This window comes from Mustela putorius, unplaced genomic scaffold, assembly GCF_011764305.1.
Source record: "Mustela putorius furo isolate JIRA1106 unplaced genomic scaffold, ASM1176430v1.1 tig00003834_pilon_pilon_pilon, whole genome shotgun sequence".
NCBI lineage: Eukaryota > Metazoa > Chordata > Mammalia > Carnivora > Mustelidae > Mustela > Mustela putorius.
In genome coordinates, this window is record NW_025421987.1 from 103,110,876 (window position 1) to 103,123,984 (window position 13,109).

A 13,109-nucleotide genomic window follows, 5' to 3' on the forward strand; every position below is an offset into this window, starting at 1 on the left:
ACCTCTGTCTGTCAAATAAAAAAATTAATAAATCTTTAAAAAAAAGTTTTAAAAGATTTAATAATTTTTTAAAGTTATTTCCACACCCAGTGTGGGCCTTGAACTCAAAACACTGAGATCAAGAGTCCCATGCTTCACCAAGAGAGCTAGCCAGGCACCCCTGTTGGATTTAATTTTTTTAAAAATTGTCTTTCAGTCTCTCAAAATCTCTTCCATAATTTTGTGGAGTAGTTTTTGGTTAAACTTGTTCATCTATAAGTTTATGTTGGCTTCTACTTATGATTTGATTTAAAGAAGTGTAAAATCTAATGGCTCTGATGACATATTCCTGTGGAGACTGAGAATGTTTAAATCCTTTCTTCTTTTTCTGCCAGTGAACAATTAGCAGGATATAGGTTTATAATTACAGTATGAGGGTTTTAGTTGAGCAGATTGTCATTGCTAAAGTTCCATGCCCTCTGATAGCTTCCTGGAAGAGAGTTGTTTTCATAGTTGTGTCATGCTTGTCCTCACGCTTTGATCATTGCCTACATGTTTAAACAGAAGAGTGATGCAAGACTGGGAATTCTGTGGGGCTAGGTAGCCCTGGGAAAGATACTTCCTTTAAAGGCAAAAGGAGAGGGCATCTGGGTGGCTCAATTAGTCAAGCCTCTGGCTCTTGGTTTCAGCTCACATCATGATCTCAGGGTTCTGAGATTGAGCCCTGCATCAGGCCTCCCCACTGATCTACTGAAGATTCTCTCCTCCCTCTGCCTCTGCTTCTGCTCACAGGCACAAACATGTGCTCACTCTCTCTGTCTAAAATAAGTTATTTCTAAAAAAGAGAAAAGGAAAACAAAATAAGGGGGAAAAAGATTTTTAAAGGTATGCTGATTGCTTGGGAAAAATCTGACTTTGGTTCTAGCTCTGTTGCTGTGTCATCCTCGATAATTAATTTCTTCGGGCCTTACTTTTCTTACCTTTAATATGAGAAGGGTTTCTAACTTTTTAAGATTTATTTGAGAGAGAGTGAGTGTGCAGGGGAGGGGCAGAGGGAGAAAGGATCTCAAGCAGACTGCCTGATGAGCACAGAGTCCAGTGCCCTTATGGGGCTGGATCCCATGACCCTGAAGTCATGACCTGAGCTGAAATCAAGAATTGGAGGCTCAACCTGGAGGCACCTCAGGGTTTGTGACACTTTTTTTTTTAAGATTTTATTTATTTATTTGAGAAAAACTGGGAGAGAGAGAACACGTGTGGGAAGGGGAAACAGGAGGAGAAGAAGCAGGCTCCCCATTGAGCAGGGAACCTGACTCGGGGCTATCCCAGAACCCTGGGATGATGACATGAGCCAACATAGATGCTTAACTGACCAAGCCACTCAGGGGCCCCAAGGTTTGTAACTCTTAAGGCATCTCCCAACTGGAAACTCTTGAGTTAATTCTTAGGCTGGACTCATGTGTGGTGCTCCCTATGAAATAAGGTGACAAAGGGAAATAGGAACCAGATATATTTTACATTTGAATGTGTAGCAGTAATTTTTTTTTTCAAAATATCTCTACAAAAGATTTATCTGTTAGCATTTGGTTTGATACCTCGATGGCTTAGCAACCACATCAGAGTTTTAATTTGATAAAGGACGTGCTATTTTAATAACAGCACAGCACATTTTGTAAGTATGCCCCCTCTCTCAGTACCTATATACAGTGTTGTACATGATATTCTGAAGAGCCACAAGTTATCCTGTGGGTTTAGTTTGACCACCCCATCTTTAAGTTTGTTTACTAAGAGTCATGAAAGTTAAGAGCTAGTCATACTGGCCTTATATTCCTCTGATTGTTTAAGGGGCTAAAGTTTTCTTTACTTTAGCTTCTTTTTTTACCCTTCAAGAATTAGCCAGACAGCATAGCCAAATATAAGAAACGTTGGTTTGCCAGTAGAAATGTATGATAAATTGTGTTCATTACTATTTTAAATACCTAGTATAACTAGGTCTAGATAAAAACATTTCTGGATTGGGGTGCCTGGGTGTTCCCTTTGGTCATAATCTCAGCGTCCTCATATTCAGCCCTGAGTTGGCCCCACCCTCTTTGCTCAGCAGGGAGTCTGCTTCTTGTTCTCCCTCTCCTTCTGCTCCTTCCCCTGCTCATGCTCCTTCTCTCTCTCAAAAAATAAAATTAGGAAAAAAAAAAAAAAAAGACCATTTCTAGGTTACTACTACTTTGAGAAATAATAGGAATTGTCCTAGAGCAGTGGTACTGAAAGTGAACAGTGTGACTTTCCTCCTATAAGATGTTTTTGAAATTTGTGACAGACAATTTTGTTTATTTGTTGATACACTGACTGGGGGAAGTGCTACTTAGTAGTAGGCCATGGATTACTAGATATCCTGCAATGCATTAGACAGTTGTCTACAACAAAAAAAGTCTCATGTACAACACAGTTTTTGAATTTTCTTTCCGATAAGGTGAAAATTCTATTTACTATCTGAGCTGAGTTCTTAACCCTATATTACATAAAAATATAATAGAAAGTATTTTTTTACATGGTTTCAAAATATTGATGTTGAAAGATAAAGATTTAGAAAATCTGTGACACCAGTGAGTGGCATTTGTAGTATTTGATCATCAGTACAACACATCTGGATTAGTCATCTGAATTGTCATATCCATGGTGATTCTGTGTTGAGAGGCAAACCTGACTGCTTCATTAGCAGATGTTTGGTCATGTCCAAGTATTTACATATTGAGAAAAACCTTATTTTTTCTTTTATTTCTCCTTGTATGTTATAGCTGGGGCATTACACGGGTTTATTTTGAAATTAGGTACATATATAAGATATATGAATAGTTTAATTTCAGGTTTTTGAAGTGTTTGTATAATATTTGTTTAATAAGCATATGGAATATGAGAGGATTGAAAACGATTCTTCTACATAGTATTTGGCTTAAAATACTTGAAAACCTTTAACATTGATCTGAACAAAAGTTCTTTTATTAAAGGGACACACAAGTACAACCTACACGTTAGGCTGTAATTACATACCATATGTTTACCTGAGCGGTGTTTTATTTTGTTTTGTTTTGTTTTGTGTTTGTGTTAAGTAGGCTCTGTGCCCAGTGCCCAATGTGGGGCTTGAACTCACAACCTTGAGATCGAGAGTTCCTTGCTCGGGGCACCTCTTTCGCTCAGTTATAGAACATGTAGCTCTTGATCTCGGGGTCATGAGTTCAAATCCCACTTTGGGTGTGGAGCCTGTTTTAAGCAAAAAAAGTTCACGCTTTTCTTTTTTTTTTTTTTTTTTTTAAGATTTTATTTATTTATTTGACAGAGAGAAATCACAAGTAGGCAGAGAGGCAGGCAGAGAGAGATAGAGAGGAGGAAGCAGGCTCCCTGCTGAGCAGAGAGCCCGATGCGGGACTCGATCCCAGGACCCTGAGATCATGACCTGAGCCGAAGGCAGCGGCTTAACCACTGAGCCACCCAGGCACCCAGTTCACGCTTTTCTGACTGAGCCAGCCAGTTATTAGTGAATTATTTATTTATTTGGGGGGAATTATTTATTTATTTTTAAAGGTTTTTTTTTTAATTTATTTGACAGAGATCACAAGTAGGTAGAGAGGCAGGCGGTGGGGTGGGAAGCAGGCTCCCTGCTGAGTAGAGGACCCCACACCAGGACCCAAGACCATGACCTGAGCCGAAGGCAGAAGCTTAACCCACTGAGCCACCGAGGCACCCCTGTTAGTGAATTATTAATATGACAATATTATGGTAGAAATTAATGGACATGTTTGTAATCTTGCAATATTCCCTTTTGATAATTTACTTCTGGTAGAGAAAAACACTTCTGTCTTTTTTAAAAACATAGTATTGCTTAAGAAGCATCTTTATTATCTTGCTGAATCATTGGAGTATTTTTAAAGTAGTTGACATTTGAAAGTGAGGATTTTGCCCTTGAAATTGAAGATCAAAGAGTTAATTTTGGGGATTGGTGTGCTGTTCCTTTAAGAAGCAATGAGCATGATTACCTGTAAAGCTAAATGGTTAAACTTGCCTTTTTGATAGGTTCTGAGATAGCACGAGAAAAACTTATTTGGCCAGTTTTAAAAATTTAATTTATTTAAATGTTTCTAAATATTTCTGTTGTGAAATGTAGCATAGATATAGAAAATACAAAAGCATAAATGTGGAGCTTAGTGAATTATTCTTTTTCCCTATATTAAAAATAATGGTTATCCCTTGACGTCATGGGAATTCTCCAGTCTGTCTAAATTTAGTAGATGTCATTTTATGGGAATAAGCTGTTCTATAGTTAAACGTTAGTTGAAAAAGCATCAGTTTTGGAAGGAAATGCCTGTACTGTTACTGGGTTGCTATATAGTGGGAATGCAGTGCTTAGGTTATAGATAAGATATATTTCATGTTCCTCTTCACATGACAGGAATGTATGGATTGGAAACAAAGTGATATTAAGTGAAGCTTGATCCATTGCAAGTGATTATGTGATCAGAATTCTGTATATTCGTTAATATTTTTCTGGTTTACTCTTTTATGGAAAGGTACATCTATAAAATATAGACAGAGATTTTTGTAAAGCCATGGGCAAATAGATAAGCAATACCTGAATTAGATCATTTCAGTATTTTAAATTTAGTGAGTTTTAGGAAATCTATATGTGTATGGCATTTTATCTGTGTAATGGTACATATTACCATGACTTCATGTCAAGATGTCACGTTTGTGGGCTGTTTATGGAATTTCCTAGACTAGGCACTGAGAGACTGCATTGAAGCCACATAGTTAAATTTTTCCTCTGAGGCATGATTTAGATCACATTTTTAATTATCCAGTACAATTGTTCTCCTAAGTGACTTCCATAGAATTCGTTCACTCATTCATTTATTCATTTACCCATATCTAAATATTTACTGAGGCCATACTATGTGTCAAAGCTGCAAATAAAGAGGTGAGAAAGACCTGTGACCTTCAGTGTAGCGTGCTCTTGCTTTGACATAGATATGCCCTGGTGCTTGGGTGCACAGGATTATCAGGGAAGGATTCCAAGAGTCTAGAAGAGTAAGAGTTAAAACTAATGAGGTACTGTATGTTGACGAACATAACATAATTTTTAAAAAATCATTAAAAAATAGAAGAGTAAGTTGATCAGGAGATATGTAGATAAGGACATCTTAGGGAGAGAGAATGATGGTTAAGGTAGGAGGTAGGAGAGAGTATGGGGTATGTTGGCAAGTATCAGTGGTTCAGGGTGTCAGGATTAAGGATAGGATATGTGAGAGTATTGAAGAACAGATCTAGAAAGGAAGGTAGGTAGGGGCCCATGAATTTATTCTTGTAATTCATTTATTTATAACTATGTCATCAAGAAATTCTTTTTGTTTTTTTAAAGATTTTTATTTTTATTTATTTGAGAGAGTGAGAGTCAGAGAGATCACAGAGGGAGAAGCAGACTCTCTGCTGAGCAGGGAGCCTGACGTGGGGCTCAGTCATAGGACCCTGAGGCCCTGACCTAAGACAAAGGCAGTGTCATCAAGAAATTCTTAAATCTACTATAGTGCTTTTTCATCCAATAGCCCCAGAAGTTCATAATTTTGTATATGGGAAGTTAATGCCATAGGGTGGTTTGAGGTGTAGTGTCTTTGAAAAGATTGCTCTTCTGGGCTTCAGGACCTGGGAAGCCTCAGCATTTCCAGCTGTCTGGTAAGGGTGAGATCTTAGAAATTTTGTTTTTATAGGTTCATGCTCCCTTATTGCTGTTGTTATTTATTAGGTGATTTGGTTTTAGTTGTGAGAATCTTGCCAAAAATCCATGCTAAAGAAAGGAGGGGCATGTACAGGTTTATCATGATTGTAATTGTATGATAGGTGGCTGATGTTTCATAAACCCTTCTCTATTTTAAGTGCAGACTTCTGTTTTTCCAGCTTTTGTTGCAAATTCCTGATTCATGTCATACATGCTGTGACTTGGTATTCAGGAGCTGGCTTTCCCCCATCTTTGTGTGGTGGTGATGAAAGTAAGCAAAGCATGGTCTTTATAATTTTGTGTAGCATATTTTCTTTAACACCTGCTATTTGCAAGGTTGAAGAACAACTCTCCTAAAGACAGTCTCAATAGGCTGTTCTGCAGTGATGTACCTAAAGCTATTCCAGGACCAGTAACTGTTAATGACATCTGTAGTAACTGTGAGTAGTTTGTTCATGTTTATAAAAGTATCAGTTTAGGGCGCCTCGGTGGCTTAGTTGGTTGAGTGTCTGCCTTTGTCTTGGGTCATGGTTCCAGGGCCCTGGGATCGAGTCCCATAATCAGGCTCTCTGCTCAGTGGGGAAGCCTGCTTCTCCTCTCCCTCTGCCTGCCACTCCCCCTGCTTGTGCTCTCTCTCTGTTATATAAATAAAAATAAAAATGAATCTTTGTAATAAAGTATCAGTTTAGAGCGCCCAAGTTTAATGATTTCTTTATATACTGTGGTAAGAGACAGTACTTTAAAAAGCATCGGGGGAAAAAAGCAAAAATAAAAGCATGGGTCAAGCCCTCCAGAAGCTTATAGTTAACGTGTGGTTTATTATGGTTAGTAATAATATAATAATAAAAACTTTTTTCTGGTAATTTAAGAGTTATTATGCAGAGGGTTGTATAGTGCTCATACTCTGTAGCTAGACCCATCTTCAAATCCAGGACTGCTATTTGGTAGCTATGAGATAACAACCTCTTTAAGTTCCTCAAGGAGTAATAATATTACCATAGGGGGGTAATAAGGATAAAATACAGAAATGCATGTAAAGAAATTACTAGAATGCTGGCACAGAGTAAGAACTCACCTTTAGCTATTTTAGATTTTATTACCCTGTGAGCTTTTTTTTGAATTGTAGGAGTAGGGATAATAATGTTTTGTCTTAAAAACATTGAACAGTTAAAAAATGGCTACTATGTGCTGATCACTTTTGGGGAAATGAAAGTAGTTGAAAATATATAATTCATAGCTCAAAAGAACTTAGGGCTTTTGAATTAAAAAAACCAAGTTAGTTGCAAATATTTATATTTAACTTACTAAGTTCCAGGCGTTCTTTCTTTAATTTTTATAGCTATGTGCTCTAAGGTAGTTACTGTTGATTTCATCATTTCACAGATAAGGGAACTTAAGTAGGGGAGAAGATACATGATTTGCCCGAGATCTTTCAGCTGGTAAGGGATGGAACGAACTCTCACAAGTAAGCTGTTGGATTCTGAGACCACAGTCTTTCATCAGTGCACTATCTTGCCATCAGAAACAGGACTGGCACATCAGAAAGTTTCAGGGCCTGTATAAGTGTCAGTGTAATGGGTCCAGATTATAAAAGGGTGTAAGAGTTAGGGTAGAGGAATCAGTAAAGGCTTGAATATTCAGGGAGTGCGGTTTCTTGCATCCTTGCCAACACCTGTTGTTTCTTGTGTTGTTAATTTAGCCATTCTGACAGGTGTGAGATGGTATCTCATTGTGGTTTGATTTGTATTTCCTTGATGATGTGTGATGTTGAGCATCTTTTCATGTGTCTGTTAGCTATCTAAATGTCTTTTTTGGAGAAATGTCTTCATGCCTTCTGCCCATTTCTTAACTGGGTTATTTGTTTTCTGGGTGTTGAGTTTCGTAAGTTCTTTGTTAGATTTTGGAATCTTACCCTTTATCAGTATGCATGCAAGTATCTTCTATTCTTTAGCTGCCTTTTAGTTTTGTTGATTGCTTTCCTTCACTGTGCAGAAGCTTTTTGCATGCTTGTATGACTTGATGAAGTCATAATAGTTCATTTTTGCTTTTGTTTCCCTTGCTTCTGGTGATATGTCTAGTAAGAAGTTGCTACAGCTGTGGTCAGAGAGGTTGGTGCCTGTGTTCTCCCGTAGGATTTTTTTTTTTAAGATTTTATGTATTTATTTGACAGGCACAGATCACAAGTACGCAGAGAGGCAGGCAGAGAGAGAGGGGGGAAGCAGGCTCCCAGCTGAGCAATAAAGCTGGCTTTAACCCACTGAGCCACCCAGGCGCCCCTTCTGTAGGATTTTGATGGTTTCCTGTCTCACACTAAAGTCTTTCATCTGTTTTGAATTTATTTTTGTGTATGATGTAAGAAAGCAGACCAGTTTGGAGGCACTTGGGTGTCTCAGTTGTTTAAGTATCTGCCTTTGGCTCAGCTCATGATCTCAGGGTCTTGGGATTGAGTCCATCAAGCTCCACATAGAGCTCCCTGCCCGGCAGGGTATCTCCTTCTCCTTGTTCCCTGCTCTTTCCCTCTGCTCTTTCCTTCTGCTCCTCTCTGCTCTCTCACCAACTTTCTTTTGACATACATTAACATGATAGGTGGTTCTCCATCTCCAATCTGCGGGTGTCTTTAGGTCTAAAGTGAGTCTCTTGTAGGCAGCGTATAGATAGATCTTAATCTATTAAGATCCCATTTTTAAGTAATCTCTGCACCAGTTGTGGGGCTTGAACTCAACCCCACGAGTAAGAGTCATATGCTTCATTAAATGAGCCAGCCAGGTGCCCCACCACCAGACCATTATTATACTTCACAAATGCAACAGTATTTCCTTAAAATCATCTAGTATGTAATTCATATTTAATTTCCCAGTTTGTCTTAAAGATGTTTGTTGTTTTTTTCTTTTAAAAGATTTTATTTAGGGACGCCTGGGTGGCTCAGTTGGTTGGACGACTGCCTTCGGCTCAGGTCATGATCCCGGAGTCCCAGGATCGAGTCCCGCATCGGGCTCCCAGCTCCATGGGGAGTCTGCTTCTCCCTCTGACTTCTCCTTGTTCATGCTCTCTCTCACTGTCTCTCTCTCAAATAAATAAATAAATAATCTTAAAAAAAAAAAAAGATTTTATTTATTTATTTGTCAGAGAGAGAACGCACAAGCAGGCAGAGTGGCGCAGGCAAAGGCAGAGAGAGAAGCAGGCTTCCTGCTGAGCAAGGAGCCTGATGTGGGACTGGATCCCAGGCATGACCTGAGCTGAAGGCAGAAGCTTAACCGACTGAGCCACCCAGGCGTCCCTAAAGATAGGTTTTTATAGCTGATTTGGTGAAATAAGTGTTGGATTTGGCTGTCTCCACTCCCAACACGGAACTGAGGCAGGGCTTGATCTTAGAACTGTGAGATCATGACCTATTCCAAAATGAAGAGCTCTAGGCTTAACCAACTAAGCCACCCAGGTGCCCCTCCTAAATGTTGATTGTTAACAGTCCTTGCATCATTTTCTTTTCTTATTGTTGATTAGCTTCTTTTGTTTTTGTTGATTACTTTTTTTAATTGATGATTCATTAGGAACTTGACTGATGTTTCCTTGAAGTCTTTAGTTCCTGTCTCTGTTTTCCTATTTCTTGTAAAATGATAAATAATTCAGATTTAGAGTCTTGATTAAATTCAGGTTCTTTTTGTTTGTTTGTTTTCTAAAATCAACTATATCCTATAGGGTGTGGTTAGTACTTCTGTTGCATTGTAGGAGGAGACATATGTCTGGATTAGTCACAGGATTTAGATAGTGTTAACCTGATACTGTTCATTATAAAGTTACTCATCATCCTTTCACTTTATTTTGTAAAATTTTTTAGCATCCATAAATTATGCATTATTGCCTAGATTCATTGTTTCATTAGAGGTTGCACAACGGTGGTTTTCTAATTTTATCGTTCTTTCTGTGCTTATGAACTAAAGTTGTTCTAAAACTTAAGGAAAAACCTTACCCTCATCAGTCATTTGGTTACCCTGAAATATTTGGTATAAGCTGGTCAAAACATGTTTGATTTGCTTCCCCATTCTTTTTTTTTTTTTTTTTAAGTTTTATTTATTTATTTGACAGAGAGAGAGAGACAGATCACAAGTAGGCAGAGAGAGAGGGGGAAGCGGGCTCTCCGCTGAGCAAAGAACCCGATGTGGGACTCGATCCCAGGACCCTGAGACCATGACCTGAGCTGAAGGCAGAGGCTTAACCCACTGAGCCAGTGGTGCCCTGCTTCCCCATTCTTTATCAATTTTCAGAATAGGGACTTGGTCTTAGCAATCTCCAGTGGTGATCAGTAAATTGTTTATTTGTTTCTTTTTATTATTATTAAGTCATTTTTATATTTTTGATGCATTTCAACCCGTGGATGTCATGGATATTTTTGATGCTCAGAAATGCTTCAAGTTGGCTCTTGTCTCTTTTGATGTGATGCTTTCATTCTTTCAGTAAATGGGATTTGAATCTTGATTTAATTAACTTTAGTGCCCGTGTTCCGCCCACTATTATTGCGTGCTTTCTTCAAGGAAGCTCTCAAGGAAGTCTTGAAGGTGCAGTTCAGGGGCGCATTTGTTGGAATAGGGGTTTGATTCCAGGAGTGTCAACATTTGTCTGAACATAGTTCCAACAGTAGATTAGTAGCCTTTGTGGTACAAAGGCTAAGGTGGTGCAGTATTAGGACAAGCAAAGGAACATAGCACAAAAGGCCTTGCCAGCTGGGTTGAGGAATTTGGTGTTTTTAATTCTTAGGTGATGGGTCATGAGACTGTAAGTTCATGACATTTTGTTTCTCACATGAGATTGATAAATTAAAAAAAAAAGATTTATTTATTTTAGAGTGAGTGTGTCTAAATGGGGTGGGGGGAGGCAATTTGAGAAAGGGAGAAAATCACAGACTCCTTGCTGAGTATGGGGCCCAACACAGGGCTTGACCTGATGACCCCAATATCATGATCTAAGTTGAAATCGAGGGTCAGACAGATGCTCAACTGATTGAGCCACCCAGGTGCCCAGATAGAAAATTATATTTGAAAGAAGGCCCTCTTGACTACTGTTTTCATTGGAGTTTGCAGAGAAGAACTCAGCGAAAGCAGCCAATATTATTTAATAAAATCTGGAATCACCTGTTGAGTGGTTGTTAACGGAATTTCTTAGAAACCTCTAATCTTAAATCTTTCATTTTTCATATGTGATACACTTTTGTTGAATTTGAGTAGAGTGTGTGTGTGTAATGGATCTAATGATAACCGACAGTGTTTTTAAATAATTTTGTTTCTGGTGGCTTAATCTTTAATTAGCCATTTGTTATATTATTGGCTATATTGAAATCCAAAGACTAATATGGATTGGTGGTCTTTAACATATTTTATTATAAGATTTGGCTAATTTTCTGTTTCACCACGTTTTACTTAATAATTTTTAGGGCCCCATGGTTATGAATGTGCTTCAATTTCATAATGCCTCCTGCTATGGCAGACATCCTTGACATCTGGGCAGTGGATTCACAGTTAGCATCTGATGGCTCCATACCTGTGGATTTCCTTTTGCCCACTGGGATTTATATTCAGCTGGAGGTTCCTCGGGAAGCTACCATTTCCTATATTAAACAGGTATGTTAATAAGTGGAATTTTTATAAATGTAGCTTACTTACTATATCACTTAGGGGAAGATGTTATTCTATTATAGAAAATGTTATTCTATTATAGAATTTCTATAATCCTATTATAGAAATGTCATTCTATTATATGAAAATCAGGGGATATGATACTTTTAAGAAAAAGTATTTATGATAAACCTTTTTAAAGTTCTTGACTTTAAATAATTAAATGTAAATAATATGGTCAGTTTGAGGGAAAATTAACATTTAGGATTTTGATACATGCTTTGTCTTTTGTAGATGTGTAAAAGGTAATTCTCACTCTCACTTTTAATCTATATGTAATACCTGAATTAAGAAAAATTAGGTTAGTTTGAAATGTTCATTCAGGTTGTTTAAAGGAATTTGACATTGTCAAAGAAAGTTTTGAGTTAAAATCTTTTTAAGTACTATCTTTGAACTTGTCATACTTTTTTGTATGTGATTTTTGGTTGGTTGTCTCTTCCCCTTTTCTTTCCTCTTCTTCCCTCCATACCCTCATTACTCTTCATGATGATTGTGGGGAAGAAAAAGTTTTCCCCTAGTAGTGAATAGCATGCCCTCCTTTGGAAGCAAGTTCTTTTTTTTTTAAAAAAGGTTTAATTTAAATTCAGGCTAGTTAATATACAGTGTGATGTAAGTTTTAGGTGTACAATATAGTGATTCAACAGTTGCAAACAATACCCTGTGCTCATCACTACAAGTGTACTCTGTACTCTTTAATCCCTATCACCTATTTCACCCATTCCCCCAACCATACCTCCCTTCTGTAACCATCAGTTTGGAAGCACCTTCTTCTATTTATTTATTTATTTAGGTTTAAAGATTTTATTTACTTATTTGACAGACAGAGATCACAATTAGGCAGAGAGGCGGGCAGAGAGAGAGGAGGAAGCAGGCTCCCCACCGAGCAGAGAGCCGGATGTGTGGCATGATCCAAGGACCCTGAGATCATGACCTGAGCCGAAGGCAGAGGCTTTAACCCACTGAGCCACCCAGGCGCCCCGCAACTTCTTTTATATAACTAATCTTGCTTGTTTTCACGTTAATTGATGAGTGGTATTGATTTGTGAGTACAATGAAATGTAAATGAAATTATTTTCCTAAACTTTCTCTTTAATGTTTTCCAAATAGCTGAACCCAATATGAAAATCAGGGGATATGATACTTTTAAGAAAAAGTATTTATGATAAACCTTTTTAAAGTTCTTGACTTTGGATAGCCTCTTAACTCTTTACCAAGCTTCTTCATCTGGGAGACATGAGAATTCTAAAACTGCATCATCCCTGAAGTAGAAAACAAAAACACCCCAAAATTATTTTAGGTATCCCAAGATTCAGAGGTATTAACCTGGTGTACAGGTTCAGTACTTATCATTATAGTCATCAGTGACAAGTATGGATGTCTGTGGCTGCACCTGAAGCTGGATTAAGCATTCATGCACTCCATTCTTTTAATTGTAAAACATACATAACGTGAAGTTTACCATAAGAATAATTTTTAGGTGCATAATTCTGTATTAAATACATTCACAGTATTGCCCAACCATCAGCCTTATATAGAAACACAAACACTGTTTTCATTAAATAAAAAACTTTCTTCTCCAAGTCTCTGGTAATCCCTATTCTAGTTTCTGTCTCTAGGAATTTGTCTATTCCAGCTACCTCATAAAAGTGGAATCAAACAGTAGTTGTCCTTTTGTGTCTGACTTATCTTACCTACCATAGTAT

At 37.8% G+C, this 13,109-nt stretch overlaps 1 protein-coding gene across 4 annotated transcripts in view; it reads left to right on the forward strand.

The window, feature by feature from the left end:
• The window catches only part of PIK3CB (phosphatidylinositol-4,5-bisphosphate 3-kinase catalytic subunit beta), a 207,424-nt gene that overhangs the window by 70,335 nt on the left and 123,980 nt on the right, over nucleotides 1-13,109 (forward strand). For all 4 annotated transcript variants that reach the window (XM_004762402.3, XM_004762405.3, XM_004762404.3 and 1 more), the window contains one exon: nucleotides 11,166-11,352. In XM_004762402.3, coding sequence (XP_004762459.1) covers nucleotides 11,182-11,352 — 171 coding nt within the window. In that variant the 5' untranslated portion in view covers nucleotides 11,166-11,181. The remainder of the gene's footprint in view (nucleotides 1-11,165; nucleotides 11,353-13,109) is intronic.